Source organism: Prionailurus bengalensis, chromosome B2 (genome assembly GCF_016509475.1).
Source record: "Prionailurus bengalensis isolate Pbe53 chromosome B2, Fcat_Pben_1.1_paternal_pri, whole genome shotgun sequence".
NCBI lineage: Eukaryota > Metazoa > Chordata > Mammalia > Carnivora > Felidae > Prionailurus > Prionailurus bengalensis.
The window spans coordinates 32,578,464-32,605,571 of NC_057349.1; the positions used below are offsets into that span (position 1 = coordinate 32,578,464).

The following is a 27,108-nucleotide window of genomic DNA, read 5'->3' on the forward strand; positions in this document are numbered from 1 at the left end:
AGATTGAGACTATAACGGACTCAATGTTTACGCTCCCCCCACAATTCAGAGGCTCAAATCCTAATTCCCAATGGGATAGCATTAGGAGAGGGCCTTTGGGAAGGGATTAGGTGAGGAGCACTGACCCTCACAAATGGGATTGGTGCCATGATAGAGACCCCAGCGAGCAACCTTCCCTCTTTTGCCATGTGAGAACATGTAGAGAGACAGCTACTGGAATGTGCTGCTTTTCAAAAGTTCTAGGTATGACGCTTCACTTTTACAGAAGACCTACATTAGTACCCATTTCTGCTAACTGAAAGAAATCCGAAGAGGAGTTTTGCTTTTATAAAAAAGAGGTGAAAAGCAAAACCACCATTTAGCATTTATGTTGCAGCGAGCCACGAGAGCAGCAGTGCACATCTGGAACGTGGGGAGCGGCACCCCCAAACTCCCTCCCCGGGAGCGACACTCGGCATTTCCTCATCAAGCCGCCAAGGCTTTGAAATGAGGCTGTGAGCATCTGTGCTTTATCTTGATTTACTTTGCCCGTCCGTTAACAAGATGTGTCCTGAGGTATGAGAAAAGCCCGAGAGAGGTACTGTTTTGGTTCTGGAAATGCTAAAAAAAGTCTGCATATAAATTAATTGCTTATTCACTTCTTATCACTTCAACTTACAAAAGGTTGCATACGAACACCCTACTTTCGGATAGCAGGAGAAACTGTAGCTATGAACCAGGAAGTGGTTCTCACCAGACACTGAATCTGCTGGTGCCTTGATCTTGGGACTTCCTAACCTCCAGAACTGTGAGCAATCAACTTCTATTGTTTATAAGCCACTGTTTTGTTATAGCAGCCCAAATGGACTAAGACAAAGATATGTATGTATATATACATGTATACATGCATGTATATATATATATATATGTGTGTGTGTGCGTATATGTGTGTATGTATATATATACATTGTGTGTGTGTGTATACACACACACACACACATACATAACACAATATGGTTACTAATATGATACCAACTGCACCAAAGATTTTAACTGACTTACCTCAAAAATTCCAACTAATCTTCCCAATGTCCCTTTTACTCCAGCCTGAAAAGTGAAAAAGAAAAATTAACACATTAATACTGTTCACATTGCTGGTCTCATTCTGAATCAAAAACCAAGAGGACACACGTTAGGCGAACTCCAGGTCTCTGGAGGTCACCCGTACTTCCTGTGTGTCACAGACTGGTAAGAGCAGGGTGTACTCTGGGGAGGGAGGATTTCTCTCATGTCCTCCCCATCTCTCTCCCCACTGCAAAGCTGGCCAAACACAGCAGGTAATCAAGGCCATGAAGGCACACAGAAGGTATTTTGAGAGATTAATTACTTCATTAATTAATCCATTCACTTAACAAATACACTGAATGCTAATTTGAGCCAGATAACAGTGTATGTGCCAGAGGTACGGTGATGAATAGGCTAGAACCCAAGACCCACGAGAGCAAGATCCTTATCTTACTTATTCTTGGCTGTCTTTATACAGTATGCCCCAAACAGAGCTCATACTGTATAGAAACTCGGTAAAGAGTAAATCAACAAATACACAAATGTGGTGATTCTGCTAGTGACAGGTATTGACAGAGATGCGCAGGACAAGGTGACGAACAGAACAGTGACAGGGAGGGGGCAACTTTATACAGTGGCAGGCCTTTATATACTCTGTATCTTCCATTGGCCCTTTGGTATTTTTTAAAAGATTTTCTGATGCATCACAGGTAAATTTTTCAGTCTATTCCAATTACTTAATTTTCTTTTCAACTGAATCTAAACTAGAGCTGTCCCATCTCTAGTCATTTGATTTTACTCATTTCTTACGTATCTGTTTCCATTATGTATGCCTTTGTTTCCATGATTTTTTTTGTTCTTTTAAAACGGAAGTTATTCTTTCTTTAACTTTGAATACCCTGAACATATTTCAGTTCCTTGTCAGGCCATGCTATAAAATTCACTTCATCTCAAGTAAATTTATATTCCAATTAGTGAAGAGCTTCCTTGTGAGGCTGCTTTCACCAAGCTCTCCAAAGCTTGGTCTTAAAGTGACAGTTTAAGGGCTACTGCTCCAAGGTGACACAGGGAATACCACAGGCAGAGTCATGGAATTAGGGGGTGGTTTGGCTCCACCTTTTAGTGTGCACTGGGTCTGTGTCCCCTCTCTACGCAGGCCCACATCTTTCTAAAAGTCTCAGCTCCTGGGGCGCCTGGGTGGCTCAGTCGGTTGAGCGTCCAACTTCAGGTTGGGTCATGATCTCATGGTCCGTGAGTTCGAGCCCCACATCGGGCTCTGTGCTGACAGCTCAGAGCCTGGAACCTGCTTTGGATTCTGTGTCTCCCTCTCTCTCTGCCCATCCTCCACTTGCGCTCTGTCTCTCCTCTCTCTCTCTCAAAAATAAACAAAATAAAAATAAAAAATGTTTAAAAATTTTAAAAAATAAAAAATTTTTTTTCAAAATGGAAGTCTCAGCTCCTGGTATCCTTTCCGTTGGGAACTTGGGCTTCCCTGACTGCAAGGGGTCTGACCACCCAAGGCCAGGCCGGCTGCAGCTCTTCCATGATATTCAGCACTTCTACTGTGTCTGATCTGTGGATATGGTGCCCACCTTGCTTTTGAGCCATGCTATGTCTTTTTAGCTTTTGCTTTTCATATTTTTTTTATCTGTCTATGCTAGGGGCAGAAGTGGGGAGAGATAATAAGGGAAGGAGAAATCTCTGGAAATGCCTGGGGAATGCTGTAACTTATTTCCTATTACCATTGCCATGTTATTTGTACAATAAACTAAAAATTAGGGGCTCATTAAGTTTGTAGAGAATGAACAAAATTTTAAAATGAGTGCTCTAAAAGTTCTCTAGAGATATTTAGTAATAAAAACAATAGAAGCCAATTTAAAGGCGAGACTCCTAGGTAGGTTATACTTTGAAATTAATTTTTGCTATTTATGTGCCAAAGAATCCTTTTCCTTTCTCTTGCCAACATGCTTGTTTCAGTTCCTACCCATTCTTTCCCCTCTGTGGCTTTTGAGTCTACTCAAATAGAAACGTCTACCCTTTCTTATTTAAACTGATTCTCTACATTAAAAAAAACAAAACAAAAAAAAACCCCAAAAAACCACCTTTTAAAAAATATATTATTTTTTTAAAAGTAATTTCCACATCCAGTGTAGGGCTCAAACTCACAACCCCAAGATCAAGAGTTACATGCTCCAGACTGAGCCAGCCAGGTGCTACTAAACTGATTCTCTACATTTTTAGAGATAACTGCACTCCACGGCGAGCTAAGAAGTTAGATTGTACTTCATGAATTAACCAATGAAGCTGCTTGAACAAGTGGGACAAGATGGCAGGCCAGCTTAGGCTAGAAAGCCAATTCTGTACCCTGATCCCAGGCAGCCCAAAAGCTCAGATCAATTTAGCTGTGCTCCTGCACAGTGCTCCTGCACAGTCCCCACTGATAGGGACTAAGGGCAAGGCTGTCAGGCTGGGAGGGAAGGAAGGGGGGTAACGAGATTCACAGAGGTTCACACAGGCCATCATTCACATTGCTCTTCCACAAAGTAGAGAAAGAGTTCTCTTCAGTAGTTCTAATGGTTCAATTATTTTTTATTAAAAAAATTTTTTTTAACGTTTATTTATTCTTGAAACAGAGACAGAGTGTGAACAGGGGAGGGGCGGAGAGAGGGAGACACAGAACCTGAAGCAGGCTCCAGGCTCTGAGCTGTCAGCACAGAACCCGACGTGGGGCTCGAACCCATGAACTGTGAGATCATGACCTGAGCCGAAGTCGGACGCCCAACCGACTGAGCCACCCAGGTGCCCCTATTTTTTAAAGTAGGCTTTATGCCTGGTGCGGAGCCCAATGTGGGGCTTGGACCCTGAGAGCAAGACCTGAGCTGAGATCAAGAGTCGGATGCTTAACTGAGCCACCCAAGTGCCCCTAATTTTTTTTTTCTTAAAGAAACCAAAAGTTTAGAAAATGACCTTCAATTTTTAAGGGCACAACTAATTTAATATTATGACAACTCAATATAATTTATTTAAAACTTTTAACAGTATCTTCTGCATTCAATACCAACATATATCTATGATTTACTGTGCCATAGGCAGTTGGAAAAAACACAAAACAGTTTTCTTTATAAAGCAGATGCATTTTTAAAAATTCTTATTTGTTTTAATTTTTTTTTTTCAACGTTTATTTATTTTTGGGACAGAGAGAGACAGAGCATGAACGGGGGAGGGGCAGAGAGAGAGGGAGACATAGAATCGGAAACAGGCTCCAGGCTCTGAGCCACCAGCCCAGAGCCCGACGCGGGGCTCGAACTCACGGACCGCGAGATCGTGACCTGGCTGAAGTCGGACGCCCAACCGACTGCGCCACCCAGGCGCCCCAAAAATTCTTATTTGTTTTGAGAGAGACACAGAGAGCATGTGCATATGCATGCACGAGCAGGAGAGAGGCAGAGAGGGAGCGAGAGAATCTCAAGCAGGCTCCACACTGTCAGCACAGAGCCTGACATGGAACTAGACCTCACAAACCATGAGATCATGACTTGAGCCGAGATTAAGAGTTGGATGCTTAACCAACTGAGTTACCCAAGGCGCCCCAAAACAGATGCTTTCTTATCAAGGTTAGTGTAAATTAAATAATGCTGCCACCTGGACAGTTAAATTTCAGTGACATTTCTCTTCACTTCTAATTAACTGTCAAGTTGTAGAAATTAACAATAGCTTTATTTGTCTCTGCGTTTCCAGTTTTATACCAATATTTAAGGGATCTACTTTGGAAAATTCTTTTTCAAGTTTTATTTTATCTTATTTATTTGGGAGAGACAGAGACAGTGTGAGTGGGGGAGAGACAGAGACAAGGAGAGAGAGAATCCCAAGCAGGCTCCGTGCCCCCGGTGCAGAGCCTGACACAGGGCTTGAACTCACCAAACCATGAGATCATGACCTGAGCCAAAAAGCCAAGAGTCAGACGCTTAACCAACTGAGCGACTCAGGTGCCCCCACTTTGGAGAATTCTATCTAAGGTGATCCTACCAGTGATTCTATGGTGAAAAGCAAAGGAATGTTCTTATGTTTACCAGCTTCTAAATTGAGATTCAGCAGTTTCCTTAAGAGGAGGTGCCTCTCGAGTAAGAAAGAGGATTTCAGTTCTTTAAAGTCACAGTGCTGAGCAAGAGGGAGATTCCTCAGAGGCAAAGGTCCTTCAAGACAGAGTTCACTGCAACTATTTAACGTTTTCACGATTCTCCACAGTCCAATTAACTCTGAGCTAGCTCCCGCTCAACTGCTGCCACAAGCAACAGGAGAGAGTTATTTTTATCTCTCACATGATTCTTGCCTGCGAGTTGGGGTAGGTGTCAGGGTCACATGAGACAGAGAGTTGGCTCAGACATTGGGGATAGATCTGATTCGGGGCATATGTAAGTTTGGTCTAGTTGGTGCTGGCATGAACCTGTTCTTTTTTTTTTTTTTTTTTTCAACGTTTATTTATTTTTGGGACAGAGAGAGACAGAGCACGAATGGGGGAGGGGCAGAGAGAGAGGGAGACACAGAATGGGAAACAGGCTCCAGGCTCCGAGCCATCAGCCCAGAGCCCGACGCGGGGCTCGAACTCACGGACCGCGAGATCGTGACCTGGCTGAAGTCGGACGCCTAACCGACTGCGCCACCCAGGCGCCCCGAACCCGTTCTTCTTAAAATCATACAAAAGCAGTTATAATTCCAATTCACATGTCAAAAGCCCCTAATCCAGAGGCAGAGTCTTTATTTAAAAGCCCATCTTAGCTAGTAGTAAGAATTCCAAATAAAGTATCTATTGCCCTTTGCTATTCAACCATATGTAGGCAAGTGCTTCCTTGAACTTCAAAGTATAAAACATCAATTCTAGCACTTTAGGTCTAGATAACAAAAATAATTTGAGCAACTGCCTACTTTTTAATTTTTAAAAAAATTTTATTGGGCGCCTGGGCGGCTCAGGTTGGGCGTCCGACTCGGTTTTTGGTTCAGGTCATGATCTCATGGTTCTGAGTTCGAGCCCCACACTGGGCTCTGCGCTGATGGTGCGGAGTCGGCTTGGGATTCTCTTTCTCCCTCTCTTTCTCTCTCAAAATAAATAAATTAGTTAAAAAAAATGAAAACCCTCTTTTAAAAAATATTTATTTATGAGAGACAGCAAGCGAGCACGAGCAGGGGAGGGGCAGAGAGAGAAAGGGGCAGAGGATCTAAAGCAGGCTCTGTGCTGACAGCCCAATGTGGGGCTTGAACCCCCAAACCGTGAGACGCTGACCTGAGCTGAAGTCGGATGCTTAACGGACTGAGCCACCAGGTGTCCAACTGCCTACTTTTTAAAAAGAAAAAAAGAAAAAAAAAACCCACAAATGTCTTTTTTCCCTGTGGGGTGTTTTATTGAGATTGGAAGTACCAACCAGGTTGACTCCAGGGATCCCATCTTTCCTTCTAGTAAGCTCTCCGAGTGTGTACACAACACTCAGGCAGAGGCACTAGCATGGATGGGCCTTTGAGAATGCCCCTAAAATGGTCTGGCTTTGTTGTTAGTTTGGGGGGGTACAAAGCAGATCGTCACTTTCCGAAAGCTATTTTTCACTGTAAGGCAGACATTCTGGCAGACATGATGGATGTCTAACCCACAGACATTCCTTCCACTTGGCATCCCGTTCAGATGAGGGCTGTGGCCCTCCCGGTATGGTGCAGGGAGTTCCGCTCCCCTCTGCAGTGACAGGTCCAGGTGTGCCGTGACCCACTTCTGGGTCAATGGCTTCTGAGAAGATGTCCCTTGGGGGCTTATGGGAAAGATTTCCCACCATGATAAAAAGAGCTACACAAAAAGAAACCCTACACCTTGCTTGTGAAGCAGGGACCTGAAACTTGGAGCTGCTACAGTCAGTCGTCTTGTGATTGTAAGGGGGAGGGCAAGAGAATCGATGAGAACCTATGAGAATCGAGCCAAAGTCCTGAGGTGGCTGAACTGCTGAAGCAATGAGGGAAATGTCCAGCTTCTGAACTTCTCACGTGAGAAAAATTACCAGTATGGCTGAAGCCCCTTTTTTAGTCAGGTATTGTGGTCCTGTATCAGCATGCTTCCTGCTACTTCCTTTGATTTAGAAGGCAGCTCTCAGAGGAAGACTGAGCATCCCAAAACAAAGATTCTGAACATTCAAGGGCAATGTGGTAGAAAAGCTTGCTCTATTAAAGCAATAAACCCAGACCCAAAAGGAGCTCAGGGGAGCGACTCTAATGCAAGTGTCTGTATGAGGAAACCCATGAACCCAAATATATTGTCTTAATGCACATACCTTTCTGGTACCTGCCAAACTTAAATTACAGAAGGAAAGAATCACAGTGAAGACAGATGAAAGTAGATGGGAAGCCACTGTACTAAGTCCAGTGATATCCCATCCCAGAGTATTTTGTTCCTGAGAGAGAGAGGAGGGGCGGAGAGAGGGGGAGAGAGAATCTTCAGCAGGCTCCATGCCCAGTGAGGAGCCCAACGCAGGGCTTGATCTCACGACCGTGAGATTACGACGGGAGCTGAAATCAAGAGTTGGCCGCTTAACCAACTGAGCCACCGAGGTGCCCCTGTTTTGTTTTTTAAATGAAATATTTCAAACATCAAAAAAGTAAATAAAATAATAATGGTAATGTATCATTTTGTGTATTTTTTTTTAAAGAAATAAATAAAACTGCTGGTACAACCGAGGCCCCTTGGGTACTCCCCAGCCCTCAGAGGTAGCTACTCACCTGAATTTGGTGTTTATCATTCTCCTGCATGTCTTTATACTTGTACTACTTAGGTATATATCCACTATTCATGGTAAATAGTGTTTTCTGTATGTTTCTTTACTTAATTAAAAAAAAAGGATTAGGGTAGGGGCAACTGGGTGGCTCAGTTGGTTGAGGGCCTGATTCTTGATTTTGGCTCAGGTCACAGTCCCAGGATCGTGGGATTGAGCCCCGCTGGGCTCCACATTGGACACAGAGTCTGCTTGAGATTTCTCTCTCTCTCTGCCCGCCCCCCACCCCCCAAACGTGTGCCTGCTCTCAAAAAAAAAAAAAAAAAAAAGAGATAATATCTTCTGCAACCTTTCCCCCTCAGTATCATGATTCTGAGTCTTAGATATATTGAAACATATAGTTCTAGTTAATTCATTTTAGTTGTTGAACAGTATTCTACTTTAGGAATTTGCCACAATTAATCCATTTACTTGTTGCTAGACATTTAGTCCTGCTATTATGAAAAACACTTTAACAAAAAAACAAAAACAAACCCAAAACCTTTCTTGTAGATATCCTTGCTACCTACCAGGTATGGGAGTTTCTGGATCATCTGATAGGTACCTCCAATTTTCCCACATATTATCAAGTTCTTCTTTGCAGTACATCAGTGGCAGAAATGAGTGCAATTCCCCACCTCTTCCTGTATCCACATCCTTTGAAATGTAATTTTACAGCTCTTCCTATCAAGAGACAGGATCTATTAACCTACTCCTATACAAGGCTGGCCTTATGACTTGCTTTGGCCGACAGAACGCAGAAGGATGGCATACACCAGTTCCAAGCCTAGGCCTCAAGAGGTCTCGAGTTTCTACTTTTTCTCTTGGAACTCTGCCATCGCCACGAGAGCTACTCTCCTGAAGAATGAAAGGGGCACCTGGGTGGCTCAGTTGGTTAAGCGTCACGCTCGGGTCATGATCTCGCGGTTTGTGAGTTCGAGCCCTGTGCCGGGCTCCGTGCTGACGGCTCGGAACCTGGAGCCTGTTCCGGAATCTGTCTCCCTCTCTCTCTGCCCCTCCCTTTCTCTGTCTCTCAAAAATAAACAAACACTAAAAAAAAAAAAAAAAAAAAAGAACGAAAGACCTGTCTCAGCTGAGGGTGTTCCAAAGCAGCCTAGAGCCAGCTAACCTCCCACTGTGAGAGCCCAGCTAAAACCAGCAGAGCTGCCTACTCGACCCAGAGCTGGCCTCAGACATCGGAGTAGACACTAGAAGCAGACCCATGGGTCTGTGTGTAATAATCAATACTTAAAAAAAATTTTTTTTAATGTTTATTTATTTTTGAGAGAGACAGACACAGAATGTGAGTGGGTTAGGGGCAGAGAGAGGGAGACACAGAATCCGAAGTGGGCTCCAGGCTCCGAGCCGTCAGCACAGAGCCCGATGTCGGGCTCGAACCCACAAGCTCTGAGATCATGACCTGAGCCGAAGTTGGACGCCCAACTGATTGAGCCACCCAGGCGCCCCTGTAATAATCAATACTTAACTAATTTAAGCCATTGAGTTTTGGGATAGTTTCTTATATGGCAATAACTACCTGGTATATTCGAGTACACAGGCAATGTACCAGTTCCCATCACTCTTGTTCCTCTTTAACAAGAGGATGGTTTTTGTTGTCAGCCTTTTAAAGTCAACATAATGAATATGAAATTATATTGTGTAAGTTTTCTGTGTACTTTTTCCTGTTTAGTGGGCATTTAAATTTCTTCTGGGAATTCATACTGTTTATCCATTTTTCTTATTTGATTGCAGTGATCTTCAGAAATTACATATTTAAAAAATTTATTTGAGAGCAAGAGTGAGCACACGAGCAGCGGAGAGGGGAAGAGGGGAAGAGAGGAAGAGAGAAAAAGAAAGAGAGAGAGAGAGAGAGAGAGAGAGAGAGATTGTGAGAGAGAGAGAGAGAGAGAGAGAGAGAGATTGAGATTGAGAGAGAGAGAATCCCAAGCAGACCCCATGCACAGCACAGAACTCAATCTCACAACCCTGGGATCATGACCCAAGCTGAAATCAAGAGTCGGATGCTCAACTGACTGAGCCACCCAGGCACCCCAGAAATTATATCCTCTTAACACTTAATCTCTGTGGTAAATATATGCTCCCAATCTGACACTTGTCCTTTAACTTCATTTTTTAAAAATTTTATTGTTTTTCAATTTCAATTCCAGTATAGTTAGCATACAGTGTTATATTAGTTTTAAGTGTACAAGACAGTGATTCAACAATTCTATATGTTACTCAGTGCTCATCACACTAAGTGTATTCTTTAATGCCCATCACTTATTTCCCCACCCTCCCACCCCCCTTCTGATAACTACCTGTTTGTTCTCTATAGTTATGAGTCTGTTTCTTGGTTTGTCTCTCTCTCTTTTTGCCCTTTGTTATTTAATTCTATATATGAGTGAAATCATACAGTATTTGTCTTTCTCTGACTTATTTCTATCTTCGTTTCTAATGTCCTTTGCTAAACATGTTTTATTAGATATTGCTGATTTTGCTTATCTTTTCCTTTTGCCTGTTTAGTATTCTTTTAGTCTCCCACATTTTTTCTAACATTCTGAAGTTTTTTCAAGTTTATTTATTTTGAGAGAGAGAAACAGAGAGCAGGGTAAGGCAGAGAGAGAGAGAGAGAGAGAGAGAGAGAGAGAGAGAAAATCCCAAGCAGGCTCTGCTTGTTAGCACAGAGCCCAATGTGGGGCTTGAACCGACATACTGTAAGATTCTGACCCAAGCTGAAACCAAGAGTCGGACCCCCAACCAAGTGAGCCACCCAGGCGTCCCTAGTTTGAAGAGTTTTATAATATGATCCACCAAAATTAATAGGGGAATTTATTCCCCAATAGCCAGTAGTCTGGATACTCCAGAATAGACACATACAGATCATTCTATTTTACTAATCTAGTTATTAATTTATATACTAATATCACATGGTTTTAATTAATACAGCTTTATCCTCCGTTCTTTTTCAAAAACTTCAAAGCCATTTTGGTACCTTTATTCTTCCATATAAATTTCAAAAATCAGTTTTTCAGATCTCTGAAAAATCCTTTTGGGATGTTTTATTATTGAATTTTTAGATTAATTTGAGAAATACCTTTATAATATGTAGTCTCCTCATCCAAGAACAGACTGTATCTCTCCCTTTACTTACGTCTTTTTTTTCATTCCTTCAACAGAAGGTTTTATTATTTTTATTGTAAAGGCCCTGTACTCTATTAGTCTACAGCAAGGCATTTTAGTTTAGTTTTATTGCTATGAATGCTATATTAAAAGTTACATAATTCCTTTTTTAATTAAAATTTTTAAATGTTTACTTATTTATGAGGGAGAGAGAGAAGGCACGCATGAGAGCAGGGGAGGGGCAGAGAGAGAGGGAGACACAGAATGTGAAGCAGGCTCCAGGCTCTGAGCTGTCAGCACAGAGCCCGATGTGGGGCTCAAACCCACAAACCATGAGATCATGACCTGAGCTGAAGTCTGAGGCTTAACCAACTGAGCCACCCGGGCACCCCTAAGTCACATATTTTCTAATCAATTACTGTTTTTAAAGAAACACTGCTGGTTTCCGCATATTAATCTTATGTTTTACAACCTTTCTAAATGCTCTTACTAGATCTACTAGTTTCTGTTGTGTTCCTTTGGTTTTTTAAGTTAATAATGGCATCATCTGCAAATAATGACAATTTTGCTTTTTTTTTTTTTCTTGAAGTTTATTACTTGAGAGACAGCATGCACGCATGAGTGGGGAATGGAGAAGAGAGAGAGGGAGAGAGCACGCAGAGCCTGACGAGAAACTGAACTGTGAGATTATAACCTGAGCCGAACTCAAGAGTCAGACGCTTAACCGACTGAGCCATTCAGGCACCCCTGCAGCTTCCTTTGGAATATTTGTAATTTGTATTTATTTCTGTCTTACTTCAGTGGCTAGGACCTCAGTTCAATATTAAATGGCAGCCTTGGGGCGCCTGGGTGGCGCAGTCGGTTAAGCGTCCGACTTCAGCCAGGTCACGATCCTGCGGTCCGTGAGTTCGAGCCCCGCGTCAGGCTCTGGGCTGATGGCTCAGAGCCTGGAGCCTGTTTCCGATTCTGTGTCTCCCTTTCTCTCTGCCCCTCCCCCGTTCATGCTCTGTCTCTCTCTGTCCCAAAAATAAATAAACGTTAAAAAAAATTTTTTTTTAAATAAATGGTAGCCTTATAGCAAACATAACTGCCTTTTCCCTGTCTGTTGGGAACACGGACCGTTTCAAAATATAATGTTTACCACAGGTTTTATTAGACATTCTATCAGGTTAAGGAGCTTCCTTTTATTTTTAGTTTGCTAATAACTTTCAAGATGAATGGATCCCAAATTTTATCTTAAAGATTTAAAAAAAATTTTTAAGCACAATCTACCCCTTAATGTGGGGCTTGAACTCACGACCCAAGATCAGAGTTGCATGCTCTGCTGACTGAGCCAGCCAGGAGCCCCTGGATATTGAATTTTAATAATTTTTCCTCATTTACTGAGATGATAATTTTAATCTCTTAATGAAGTAAATTACATAAATGTATTTTCTAAGACTTGTACTCTTGGGATAATTTAGTTGTGTGGTATCTTGAGAGAGCTTTAGATTCTATTTGCTCTTATTTTGCTTGGGATTTTTGTATCCAAGTTCATAAGTGAGAATTTATTGCTCCTTTCTACTTTTTTTTCTTTTCTTTTTTTTTCCGGTGCAAAAGGGTGGTTTTATTAAAGTACAGGGACAGGACCCGTGGACAGAAAGAGCTGCCTTCTTTCTACTTTTAAGATCGGGGGCCAGCAAACTATAACCCATGGGCCAAATCTATCCTGCCATCGATTAAAAAAAAATTTTTTTTTAACGTTTATTTATTATTGAGACAGAGAGAGACAAAGCATGAGCATGGGAGGGGCAGAGAGAGGAGGAGACAAAGAATCCAAAGCAGGCTCCAGGCTCTGAGCTGTCAGCACAGAGCCCAACATGGGGCCCTAACCCACAAACCGCGAGATCATGACCTGAACCAAAGTTAGATGCCTAACGGACTGAACCACCCAGGTTCCCCCTGCCATTGATTTCTATAAATAAACTTGCTTTGGAACATAGCCATGCTCACTCATGTTAAGTACTGTGTATGGCTCATTCATGTTATGACAGCAGAATTGGATATTTGGTGACAGATACCATATGGCTTCTAAAGTCTAAAGTATTTATTATCTGGCCTTTTACAGAAAAGTTTGCTGATCACTGATCAAGATTATAATAATCTTATGAGGTGTAGTTATTCCTTTCTGAAATAGTTCTTTAAGAGAAAAAAAACGTAATTTTGGAAATTTTGGCAAAGTTCAATTAGTCTTAGTATTTTTTTGCTGGTGGGGTGGATAACAATTTGGGTAAAAATTAATAATCTATATAAAGATTTTCTAATTTTTAAGTAAATTGGGGTAACTTCTAGAACATTTTTATCAAAGTTTTCAAATTTTTGTGTTAATGGCTCTATACAGCATTCTCTTAAAAGACTCTATTATATTCTATGGTTATTTCTTATTTTGTTTTTACTTGGTGCCTTTTCTCATTTCCTTTACAAGTCCTGCAAAAGGTTTATTTTATTACAAAAATAAAAGTAATCCACTTTTGGTTCTGTTGATCACGTCTATTTTCCTCTATTAATTTCTGCCCTTTTTTCCTGGTTATTTCCATCCTCTTAGGTTGAGTATATCCTGTGTTTTTTGTTTTGTTTTTGTTTTTGGCTTCTTGAATCGATTGCTTAGTTTACTTAATGTCTATTTTGCTTTCCAATAAAAGCCTCTTTGGCTCAAAGACCTGAATGAGCTGTACCCAATAAGTCATGATGTGAAGTGCTTTCAATTGTTCGGCTCTATTTACTAAGTTTTATTGTGATTTGTGGTTCAACTCAAGAATTATTTAGAACATTTTTTTCTGTTTCCAAATTCATGTTTCTCTGTCAAGCTGGCTTTATTGCTGATTTCTAATCTTACTGCATGTGTCAGAGTATATATACAGATGGTCCCTAACTTATGATGGTCTGACTTACGAGTTTTCGATGATGATGGTGCAAAAGTGATACACATTCTGTAGAAACTGTACCTTGAATTTTGATCTTTTCCTGGTTAGCGATACGTGGTATGATACTCTCGTCATGCTGGACAGAAACAGTGAGCCTCAGCTCCATGAGGGTGAACAACCAACCACTCACACCATTCTGTACCCATTTAACCATTCCGTTTTTCACTTTCAATCCAGTATTCAATAAATTACATGAGATATTCAACACTTTATTATAAAATCAGCTTTGGGGGCGCCTGGGTGGCGCAGTCGGTTAAGCGTCCGACTTCAGCCAGGTCACGATCTCGTGGTCCGTGAGTTCGAGCCCCGCGTCGGGCTCTGGGCTGATGGCTCAGAGCCTGGAGCCTGTTTCCGATTCTGTGTCTCCCTCTCTCTCTGCCCCTCGCCCATTCATGCTCTGTCTCTCCCTGTCCCAAAAATAAATAAACGTTGAAAAAAAAAATTAAAAAAAAAAAAAAATAAATAAATAAAATAAAATCAGCTTTGTAGGGGGCGCCTGGGTAGCTCAGTTGGTTAAGCATCTGACTTCCGCTCAGGTCATGATCTCACGGTCCGTGAGTTCGAGCCCCGCGTCGGGCTCTGCGCTGACAGTTCACAGCCTGGGGTTTGCTTCACATTCTGTGTCTCCCTCTCTCTCAAAGATAAAATAAAAACATTTAAAATAAAATAAAATAGGCTGTGTAGGAGATGATTTTGCCCAACAGTACGCTATAATGTAAGGGTTCTAAGCATGTTTAAGGTAGGCTAGGCTAAGCTACATGATGTTCAAGAGGTTAAGTGTATTAAAAGCATTTTCTATTTATGAGGGGGTTTATCAAGATATAACCCCATCATAGGTTGAGGAAGATCTGTAGTCTATATTATTGCTGCTCTAGAACTTTTATTACTTTGTTTATAGCTTACTATATAGCTGGGATTTTATAATTCTTCCATGTGTGCTTGAAAAAAATTACATATTCTTTGTTGAAAGCAAGGTTCTCTCTCCATATATAACTGTTTGATCAACCTTGCTAACGGTATCAATCTTTCTATTTTTCCTACTGTTTGTAGCCTTTTCTATCAGTTTCTAGATGAGATGCTTTAAAGTCTTCAATATGGCTATAGATTTGTCAACTTTTCCCCCTAACTCTGCCAATTTTGATTTATATAGATGAAGTCTGGTAGGTGCACATAAGTTCATGACCACTGTATATCTTGATAGACCGTCTCTTTTATCAATATTAAATGTCCCTCTTGTCCCTCCTAAATGCTTTTCACCTACATTCTATTTTGTTTAATATTGTAATTACTATCCAAGTTTTCTTTTGATTAGTATTTGCCAGATACACCTTTTACCATCCCTTTATTCTTAGTCATTTAGTATTACTGTGTTTGAAAACATATGACAAGTTTTATTTTCTTTTTAATACAAGTTTGTGCCTATTAATGAGTAAGTCTAAAGTATAACCAAGTTACATTTATTGTGATATTTAACCTGGAAGCATAGCTTTTTCTGAGCCACATGGGGTCTCTTGAAGGTGAATCAGAATCAGAGTCCTTAAATTTATTTGTGTAGCAAGCTCAATGCTAGGCAGCTGGCATCTGTAAGTTCACTGAATTAGGAGGAAGCTGGTGAAGTGGCACCTCAGCCAGGTCAGTTAGACCTACCCAGGTCCAGTGCCTGTTGGTGGTTTAAAGATTATGGAGCCTCCAGAGGCAAGAATTGCATTTAGTATTTGCCAAAGCCACTGTGGATGGTATTGGTGTCAATGGAAAGTACGCTGTGGATATACCTCCTAATGAGTAAAAATCCTTTCCTGGAATGTGAAGCTGGATAGGAAAGCAAGTACAACTGGTTTGGAAGAGTCATCTGGACTCCATTCATTTACCAGAAGGCTATTGGCTCCTCTCCCAGCAATTCAGCTTCTATTCAGGGTTCCAACACAAACCAGCTTAAATACAGTACTATATTCTCTAACAGGGCAGATTCTAATCTCTTCACTAAGCCAATGAATTAACTATTCATCAATGGGTAGCATGCAATTGTATGTGATAATGTAAACAGATAGATTGAGTCAAGAGATTTCTTTTATTCTAGTTTTTAAAAACAATGATTAGAACATAATTTAGGAGTTATTTGCAGTAAAAGAGGGCTAACCTTTAGGCTCTCTTAGTAAGTTAAAATTTTTTTGATGTTTTTTTTTTGAGAGGGAGAGAGAGAGAGAACATGAGAGGGGAAAGGGCTGAGAGAGAGAGAGAGAGAGAGAGAGAGAGAGAGAGAGAGAGACAGAATCTGAAGCAGGCTCCAGGCTCTGAGCTGTCAGCACAGAGCCCCAGACAAAGGCTCAAACCCACAAACCACGAGATCATGGCCTGAGCCGAAGTCAGACGCTCAACCGACCAAGCCACCCAGGCACCCACTCTTAAATCAGTTTAAAATAAATAATAATAAATAAAATGTTAATTCTGTGACTAAAGAGTGGGTTCTTTTAAAAAGTGGCTAGTGTTTGAGCTAAATCATATATAAGGGTGGCTGAATTTTAAAAATCGTGACCTACTTAGATTTTTTTTAATCTACTAAAAGCAAGAAATCTGTCTTTAGCCTCTTAGAGAAACAAAAATATTTTTGGGCGCCTGGAGCATGCGACTCTTGATCTTGGGGTTGTGAGTTCGAGCCCCACATCGGATGTAGAGATTACATAAGAAAAAACATAACATCACTTAAGAGTCAAGGAAAAAAACAGATATAACTCTAAAAAATTTTTTTTAACTTAAAAAAATATAGTAGTAGACTAAGTATATTATCTCTTCTTCCTGAGACCTCATTAAAATCAAAATGAGACTAGAAAGTGGCTATCGGAAGAAAGGAGGTTTTAAAGAAAATTCCAGGGGCGCCTGGGTGGCTCAGCTGGTTAAGCCTTCGACTCTTGATTTTGACTCAGGTCATGATCTCACTGTTCATGAGTTTGAGCCCCACATCAGGCTCTGCACTGATGGCGTGGAGCCTGTTTGGGATTTTCTCTCTCTCTCTCTCTCTCTCTCTCTCTCTCTCTCTCTCTCTCTCTCCCTTTCCCTCTCCCTCTCTCTCTGCCCCTCCCCTGCTCATTCCCTCCCTTCCTCCCTCTCTCTCAAAAATAAACATTAAAAAAAAATTCCAAGAATATGCAAAGTGATAAGTGAGGGTTGGAAAGATGACGAAAAGCAAAAAAAGTAGCTCAGCTTCCAGACTCTGGAGAGGTTCCAGGATAGCATATGGCAGGAACCCAAGGTGGAAGTGAGAAGGGGTCCTGAAAGTTGAATGTCTACATACCAAACAGCCATCCCCACACATGGAGAATGGCCTGGAGCCAGGCATCTATCACCTAGACAACTCTAATCCAAGCAGAAAAACAGAAACAGGAAGAACTACTGTAGCATATATATCCATAAATATCCCTCCAATAGAGTCCACCTATTGTGGCATTCTTTTAGCTGGCTCCTGGTAAGACAGCCCCACTTCCCTCCAGGTCACTCTTTACACAAATCTCCCATTCAGTGCTGCTACTGACTCAGTCCTAACTGACTCAGTCCTAACTGGGACAGGACACCCACGGATCACCCAACATCCAAGGAGCATCATCGAAAGGAAGGAAAAATCAAAATGAGCAAATGAAAACTAGCTCTAGTCAAAAAAAAAAAAAAAAAAAAAAGAAAGAAAGAAAGAAAAGAAAAGAAAAGAAAACTTAGAGAAAATTAGTTATTATCTTTAAAGAAATTTGAGAGGCTGTGGCATCCCAAAAAAGAACAAAATGTATGCAAAAGCAACCAAGAATAAAAATGGCATTTTAGAACTTAAAAATGTGACTGCTGATATAAAACATTCACTAGGTAGGGGCACCTGGGTGGCTCAGTTGGTTAAGTGCTGACTTCAACTCATGAGTCCCGAGCCCCATATCGGGCTCTGTGCTGACAGCTTGGAGCCTAGACCCTTTTTCGGATTCTGTGTCTCCCTCTCTCTCTGACCCTCCCTCGCTCATGCTCTGTCTCTCTCTCTCTCTCAAAAATGAATAAACATTAAAAAAATTTTTTAAATAAAGAAAAAAATTCACTAGAAGGGCAAAACCCTCAGTGAGACAATGAAAGTATAAGGCAAACAATAAGATATTACTTAGTGTGTCCTCTTCCTTAGGGAATTACTTAAGGAATGTTTCTTTTCTTTCTAAGTGTTCCAGTTCTATTTTATTTTTAAGCCATGGACCACACAAAAATATTATTCTGATACAATTTTAGAACTCAGGGGAAAAGTCTATCTTAAAAAAAAAACAAAATTCTTAGGGGTGCCCAAGTGGCTCAGTTGGTTGAGTGTCCGACTTGATTTTGGCTCAGGTCATGATCTCACGGTTCATGAGTTCAAACCCTGTGTCAGGCTCTGCACTGATAGTGCGGAGCCTGCTTAGGATTCTCTCTCTTCCCCTTTCTCTGCCCTTCCCCACTTGTGCTCTCCCTCTCTCTCAAAATAAATAAACATTAAAAAAAAAAAAAAAGAAACATTCTTAGATGGACAGGTCTGTGCCCATATATTGACTCTCATAGTCTTAACTTCCTTCCTCAACAACCAACACACATGGAACTTTGAATCTCAGCAGACGACTGGGCAGGCAAGAATGGAGCAAATGGAAAAGCATCAAGGACAGATGAAGCCTATGAAGAAAGTAAAGGAATCTTCTACTCCAGCCCCTTGACACTCCCTGCGATTGCCCCTGACCCACAAACACACACACACAGTCTTACTAAACTCTGCATGCACAAAGCAGGGAATGAACCATCAGCGGAACTTTAATTCTGCAGTGTATGGGAACAGGGGCCCTGCCAGACCAATCAGTGTATAAGCAGCAAGCTTGGCAGGCTGGTAGAGGGTGGATGACTGCTGAGGGCAGATGAGCTGGAGAAAAACAGAGAGAGACATAAAAAAGAGACTGTCCCTAATGAAAACATCCATCATTATCGGAAGTATTTATTTCAGTCACAACTATGAAACAAACTCAGAGCTCAGTCTAAGAATGAGCACTCAGACAAAAGTCAAATATAGGGAAAGGCAGTAGTTCAAAACAAAAGGGGAACCAATCTGACAATTCAAGAAACAGTTATCATAAGAAAAACTGAATTCTTATTCACTAAGATTGAAGAAGACATTACAGTTCTAAACCGATGGCAGGCTATTACAAATAGGGAGCAATGTGAAAACAAAAAAAATCCTAAATAACATCACCATTATTATTACATACCAATAGTCCCAGAGAAGGCAATGGATAGCTAATTGAATACAACAGAAAAGTAGAGATTTGGAAGGCCAAAGTTTGAAGAATTCTCCGAGCACACAGGTAAACATGTGGAGATCAAAACTATAAAAAGGATAAGGGAATACAATATAAAAGAGAAGTTTCAGCAAAAGAAAATAAAAGTAATGAAGGTGGGACAATAATTAAAGAAAAAAAGAGGAAAAGTTCCTGAAGCTAAGGAAAGACACAAACCTTCTTATCAAAAGAGCTCATCAAATATGGGACAGACTCCAGTGACATTTCTGAGTTTCAGTGTAGATGAAAGTTTTCATGCATTTACACAGGGCAAAAATAATTTGATACCAGACTTTTCCTCTACAACACCAAATGCTTGAAGTCAACAGTCCTAAGGAAAAAGATTACTTTTCTTTTAAAAAAAAATTTTTTTTTAATTTTTTTTTTCAACGTTTATTTATTTTTGGGACAGAGAGAGACAGAGCATGAACGGGGGAGGGGCAGAGAGAGAGGGAGACACAGAATCGGAAACAGCCTCCAGGCTCTGAGCCATCAGCCCAGAGCCTGACGCGGGGCTCGAACCCACGGACCACGAGATCGTGACCTGGCTGAAGTCGGACGCTTAACCGACTGCGCCGCCCAGGCGCCCCGGAAAAAGATTACTTTTCAGGGAATCTATAATTAGGCAAAACATTCAAGTGTGAAAAAAAATTTTAAAACACATAACACTCTTTACTTTTCTTAAAAGTAGTTCCCAGTATGCTGTAGTCAACCAATAACAGACGAGGTGAAAAAACACACAAAGGGAATACATGAAGAAAGAAAGAAAGAAAGAAAGAAAGAAAGAAAGAAAGAAAGAAAGAAAGAAAGAAAGAAAGAAAGGGGAAAAAGAGGTGTGATCAATGATAGCAGTAAAATTCATTGACATTAGATTAAAAACATTTTTTAATTTAAAATTTTTGTTTATTTTTGAGAGAGAGAGCACACAAGCCAGGGGAGGGCCACAGAGAGAGGGAGACAAAGAATCTGAAGTGGGCTCCAGGCTCTGAGCTGCCACCACAGAGCCTGATGTGGGGCTTCAACTCACAAACCGTGAGATCATGACCTGAGCCAAAGTCGGACGTTTAACCAACTGAGCCAGCCAGGTGCCCCTAAATTTAAAAATGTTTAATGTTTATTTATATTTTTGAGAGAGACAGAGAAAGAGAGAGAGAGAGAGAGAGAGCGAGTGCGCGTGCGCAGTGGGGGAGGGGCAGAAAGAGAGGGAGACCAGAATCCCAAGCAGACTCCAGGTTCCAAGCTGTCAGCTCAGAGCACCACAAGGGGCTTAAACCCACAGACTGTGAGATCATGACCTGAGCTGAAGTCAGATGCTTAACCAACTGAGCCACCCAAGCACCCTGGCCTTAAATTTAAATTATTGTTGATATTGTTGTTTTCAATTTCACAGCTGGTAACTTTTTTTTAAGTTTATTTATTTATTTATTTTGAGAATACATGTGTGCACACAAGTGAGGAAGGACAGAGAGAAGGGAGAGAGAGAATCTCAAGCAGGCTCCATGCTGTCAGAGCAGAGCCCAATGCAGGGCTCGAATCCATGAATGGTGAGATCATGACCTGAGCCAAAATTAGGAGTTGGACACTTAACTGTTTGAGCCACCCAGGTGCCCCAGATAACTTTTTGTATTTTAAAGAATAGTATCTTAACAATAATGATAATCTATACCTAAAGTTAAAAATTTAAACAAAATGAGAGTTGTGCAATAGGAGATATTAGTTTTTGTCTTTTAGATTGTGTGTGTTTGTGGGTGGACTATTTTGTTTGCTTACAAAAATAAATACTTGTTCAAATACGCTACTTGAAAAGGAATTTTAGTTTCTGGTCCAGTATATAAGGAGCTTAGAAACTGCCACTCTGTCCTAACAACAACAAAAAAAACTGAACTGAAAAATTAACAACTCTTCTTAGAGTTTTTGCAAAAGTGAAGTAAAAGGGCAAACCACTGCCTCCAAAATTGGAGAGACAGGCGAATACAGAAGATCACAACTTACAGGAGCAGAAGCCACCAAGGGAACCAATGGGAGTGCGAGAGGGTGGGGAAGGAAAACCTAAACTGTAATTGATGGGTTGCGGGAGGCTCAGTAGACAAGTCTGAGAATCAAAAACTTCAGTGGGGAAGCCCCACCATACTTTTGTGTTTTTACCTCCAGGTACCTCCCTCTTGCTTCCAGGGAGAGGAAAAAACAGCCGTTTTCAAATACTCCAGAGCATTCTGTTCTTAACAAAGCCTGACTTTAAGAGAAAGTATTTTACCAGAGGCTACTGTATTGGGTTTTTTTCAGAGCCTAGCCAATGGGGAGGAAGGGTAATATCCAATTCCAGCACCCTCTAGTCATCCAGTCCCACCTCAAGTGGGGGTGGGGAGGAGAGGTGTAGAAGAGCTGGAAATACAGAGAAGAATTTATGAAGTTCACAGCCCAAAGGCACAGGCTTGCTCACTAAAAGACTGAGACCTAATCACAGGACTATAGACTTCTTCCCTTCCTTGCACAACTAACCACCATATTACTGAGGTCCTGTTTACCAGAATTCCTTTTATCTGGTACATCATGTTCAGCTTTCGACAAAACATTACTAAGGCAGGGGCGCCTGGGTGGCTCACCTGGTTAAGCGTCTGACTTCGACTCAGGTCATGATCTCATGGTTCGTGAGTTCAAGACCTGCGTCGGGCGCTGTGCTGACAGCTCGGAGCCGGGAGCCTGCTTCAGATTCTGTGTCTCCCTCTCCCTCTGTCCCTCCCCCACTCGCACTCTCTCTCTCTCAAAAATAAATAATAAAACATCTTTAAAAATTTTTTTAAATAAATTAAAATAAAAAATAAATTAAAAAAAAATTACAAGCCACACTAAAAGGAAAAAACACAGTTTGAAGATAAAGAACAAGCATCAGAACCAGACTGAGATATGGCAGGAATGCTGAAATTAACAGACCATAAATGTAAAACAACTATGATTAATATGTTAAGGGTTCTAATAGAAAAAGAACCAATAGATACTATAAACAGAGACACTGAAATTCTTTTTTTTTTTAAATTTATTCTTTTTAACATTTTTTCATTTTTGAGAGAGAGACAGAGTATGAGCGGGGAAGGGGCAGAGAGAGGGGGAGACACAGAATCTGAAGCAGGCTCCAGGCTCTGAGCTGTCAACACAGGGCTCGAGGCGGGGCTCCAACTCACGAACTGCAAGATCATGACCTGAGCCGAAGTCAGATGCTCAACCAACTGAGCCACCCAGGTGCCCCAGAGACACTGAAATTCTAAGAATGAATCGAAAAGTAATGCTAAAGTTCAAAGACACTGTTAACAGAAATGAAGAATGCCTTTGATTGGCTCATCAGTAGACTAAACACAACTGAGGAAAGAGTCCATCGACTTGAGGATATGTCAACAGAATCTTCCAAAACTGAAAAGAAAAAAAAAAAAATCTGAAAAAAACAAAAATAAAAAACAAAACATCCAAGAACTGAGTGATGACTATAAAAGGTGCAACAGTGCATAATGGGAATACCGGAAGAAGAAAGACAAAGAGAAGCAATATTTGAAGCAATGATGACTGAGAATTTCCCAAATTAATGTCAGACACAAAACCTAGATCCAGGAAGCTTAGAGAACACCAAGCAGGATAAATACACAAAAAACTACATGTAGACATATCATATTCAAAGTGTAAAAAATCAGGGGCGCCTGGGTGGCTCAGTCGGTTAAGTGGCCGACTTCGGCTCAGGTCACGATCTCGCCGTCCGTGAGTTCGAGCCCCGCGTCGGGCTCTGTGCTGACAACTCAGAGCCTGGAGCCTGTTTCAGATTCTGTGTCTCCCTCTCTCTCTGCCCCTCCCCTGTTCATGCTCTGTCTCTCTCTGTCTCAAAAAATAAATAAATGTTAAAAAAAAAAATTAAAAAAAAAAACAAAGTGTAGAAAATCAAAGATATGGAAAAAAGTTTAAAAAAAGCTAGAGGGGGAAAACCCCAGCTTACCTACAGAAGAGCAAAGTTAAGAACTGTACCTGACTTTATTTTAGAAAGCAGGCAAGCAAAAAGAGAATGGAGTGAAACAATGTATTGAGAAGAAAAAACCAGCAACCAAGATTTCTGTATCCTGCAAACTTATTTTTTAAAAGTGAAGGAGACGGGAGCCTGGGTGGCTCAGTCGGTTGAGCGTCTGACTTCGGCTCAGGTCATGATCTCAGGGTCTGTGAGTTGGAGCCCCGCGTCGGGCTCTGTGCTGACAGCTCAGAGCCTGGAGCCTGCTTTGGATTCTGTGTCTCCCTCTCTCTCTGCCCCTCCCCTGCTCATGTCTGTCTCTCTCTGTCAAAAAGAAATAAACATTAAAAAAAAAATTAAAAAATAAAGTGAAGAAGAAAGACTTTGCAGAAAAACCAAAACTGAGAAAATTTGTTGCCAGTAGACTTGGCCTGAAAGAATGTTAAAAAAAAAAGTTCTTTAAAGAAAAGCAAAATGATAATAGGTCAGAAGTCAGATTTACATAAAAAGAGCATTAGAGAAAGAAGGAAAAATAAAAACTTTTATTTTTCTTATTCTTAATTGATCTAGTAACAGTTGGAAATAACAGGAACACTGTATTCAACTATGTGTACACAAACAAACTTATGTATAAATGAAATGAATGACAGAAATGATAGAAGGGATGGAGGAGTAAAGGCTACTTTGTCATTAAAAGGTACTTGCACTATCTGTGAAGTGGAATAGTGTTGTTTTAAAGTGGACTTGGGGGGCACCTGGGTGGCGCAGTGGGTTAAGCGTCCGACTTCAGCCATATCATATTCAAAGTGTAGAAAATCAGGGGCGCCTGGGTGGCTCAGTCGGTTAAGTGGCCGACTTCGGCTCAGGTCACGATCTCGCGGTCCGTGAGTTCGAGCCCCGCGTCAGGCTCTGGGCTGATGGCTCAGAGCCTGGAGCCTGTTTCCGATTCTGTGTCTCCCTCTCTCTCTGCCCCTCCCCCGTTCATGCTCTGTCTCTCTCTGTCCCAAAAATAAATAAACGTTGAAAAAAAAATTTTTAAAGTGGACTTGGATTAGTTACAATATACATATTGCAATAAATATACATTGCAAACACCAGAGCAATCGCTTAAAAAATAAAAAGCAAAACTGGTATGTTAAGAAAAGACAGAAATGGAATCATATATAGTGCTCAACTAAAACCACAAAAGGCAGAAAAAAGAATGGAAGACAAAAATAGAAACAAAGAACAGGAGCAACAAATAGAAAATGGTATCAGTGGTCACTCTGAACATCATGGCCTACGTACAAACAATAAAAGACTTTCAGAGAGGATCAAAAAACAAGAGCCAACTAATATGCTGTCTCCAAGGAGCTCATATAGATGTAAACACACATACAGATGAAAAGGAAAGGGATGGAGAAAGATATACCATACTAACACAAACCAAAAGAAAGTATGAATAGCTATATTAATTTCAGAATAAACAGATATCAGAGCAAGTAAGATTCCCAGAGATAAAGAATATTATATAGTGCTACATGACAGTGTTACATAATGATAAAATGCTCAATTCTCCAAGAAGACATAATAATCCTTAATGTGTGTATACCAAACAATAATGTATCCAAATATGTGAGGCAAAAACTGACAGGACTACAAAACTAAATGAATCCACTATTATTGTTGGAGACTTCAACACCTCTCTATCAGAAATGGACAGATCCAGCAGGCAGAAAAGAAATCAGATATAATTGACATCTACAGATTACTTCATGCAACAACAGCAGAAGATGCATTCTTCTCAAACTCACATGTGTATTCACCAAGCCAGACCACATTCTGGGCTGTAAAACACACTTATTTAAAAGTATAGAAGTCAGGGGCACCTGGGTGGCTCAGTCTGTTAAGTGTCTGACTTCAGCTCAAGTCATGACCTCACGGTTCGTGAGTTCAAGCCCCGTGTTGGGCTCTGTGCTGACAGCTCGAAGCCTGGAGCCTGCTTCAGATTGTGTCTCCCTCTCTCTCTGCCCCTTCCCTGCTTGCGCTCTGTCTCCCTCTCTCTCAAAAAATAAACATTAAAAATAGATAAATAAATATAAAAGTATAGAAATCATATAATATAAGCTCTCAGACCATAATGAAGCTAAACTAGAAATCAGTATCAGGAAAGATAGCTGGAAAATCCAAAATACTAGAGAGACTGAAAAACACGCTTGTAAATAACACATAGGTCAAAGAAATCTCTAGAGAGCCGCTCTGGAAAACAGTGTGGAGGTTCCTCAAAAAATTAAAAACAGATCTACCCTATGACCCAGCAATAGCATTGCTAGGAATTTACCCAAGGGATACAGGAGTGTTGATGCATAGGGGCATTTGAACCCCAATGTTTACAGCAGCATTTTCAACAATAGCCAAATTATGGAAAGAGCCTAAATGTCCATCAACTGACGAATAGATAAAGAAGATGTGGTTTATATATATAATGGAATACTACTTGGCAATGAGAAAGAATGAAATCTGGCCATTTGTAGCAATGTAGATGGAACTGGAGAGTATTATGCTAAGTGAAATAAGTCAGGCAGAGAAAGACAGATACCATATGTTTTCACTCTTATGTGGATCCTGAGAAACTTAACAGAAGACCATGGGGGAGGGGAAGGGGGGAAAAAAAAGTTACAGAGGGAAGGAGGCAAACCATAAGAGACTCTTAAATACTGAGAACAAACTGAGGGTTGATGGAGGGTGGGGAAGAGGGGAAAGTAGGTGATGGGCACTGAGGAGGGCACCTGTTGGGATGAGCACTGGGTGTTGTATGGAAACCAATTTGACAATAAATTATATATTAAAATAAATAAAATAAATAAATGTGATTTAAAAAAAATAAAAAATAAAAATAAACTAAATGAACATAAAAACACAACTTACCAAAACTTGTGGGATGCAGTTAGAGCAGTGCATACAGAGAAATTTATAGCACCGAATGCAAATATTAGATGAGAAGAAAAATCCAAAATCAATAATCTAAGCTTCCACCTTAGGAAACTAGAAAAAGAACAAATTAAATCCAAAAAAGTACAAGAACAGAAATAAAATTAGAACAGAAATCAATGAATTTCAAAATGGAAAATCAAAAGAGAAAATCAATACAACTAAAAGGGGGTTCTTTGAAAAGATCAATAAAATCAGTAGGTCTCCCGAGCTAATTAAGAGAAAAAATACAAATTACTAATATCAGACATGAAAGAGAGGCCATCACTACAGATCCTATGAACATCAAAAGGATAATATGAGAACACTATGAATCAGTGAATACTACATCCACAAATTCAATAACCTAGAAGAAATGAATCAATTCCTTGCAAAACACAAGCTGCCAAAACTCACACAAGAATGGACAGTCTAGGGGTACCTGGCTGGCTCGGTAGTACTGCATACAACTCTTGATCTCAGGGCTGTGATTTTGAGCCCCACAACGGTGTAGAGATAACTTTAAAATAATAACTTAAAAAGTTAAAAAAAAAAAAAGAATAGACAATCTAAATAGGACTATGTCTATTAAAGAAATTGAATCAATAATTGATAATCTTCCAAAACAGAAAGCACCAGGCCCAAATAGGTTAATTGGTGAATTTTACCAAACATTTGAAGACAGAAACCATACCAATTTTCTACATCTCTTCTAGAATACAGAAGCAGAAGCAATATTTCCTAACTTATTCTATGAGGCCAGCATTAACCTAATACTGAAACCAGACAGATATAACAAAAAAACTGCAATCTCTCTCATGAATAGATATACGAAAATCCTCAACAAAATATTAGCAAATGGAATCCAACACTATGTAAAGAAAGAATTATAAATAGGATGAAGTGGGATTTTCCTAGGTATATAAAACTGGCTCATCATTTGAAAATCAATTAAT

At 40.5% G+C, this 27,108-nt stretch overlaps 1 protein-coding gene across 1 annotated transcript in view; it reads right to left on the minus strand.

Moving 5' to 3' along the window:
• LOC122489432 (diphosphoinositol polyphosphate phosphohydrolase 1) overlaps positions 1–27,108 on the minus strand; it is a 134,688-nt gene that overhangs the window by 15,169 nt on the left and 92,411 nt on the right. The window contains exon 3 of the mRNA XM_043591204.1: positions 1,042–1,086. Coding sequence (XP_043447139.1) covers positions 1,042–1,086 — 45 coding nt within the window. The remainder of the gene's footprint in view (positions 1–1,041; positions 1,087–27,108) is intronic.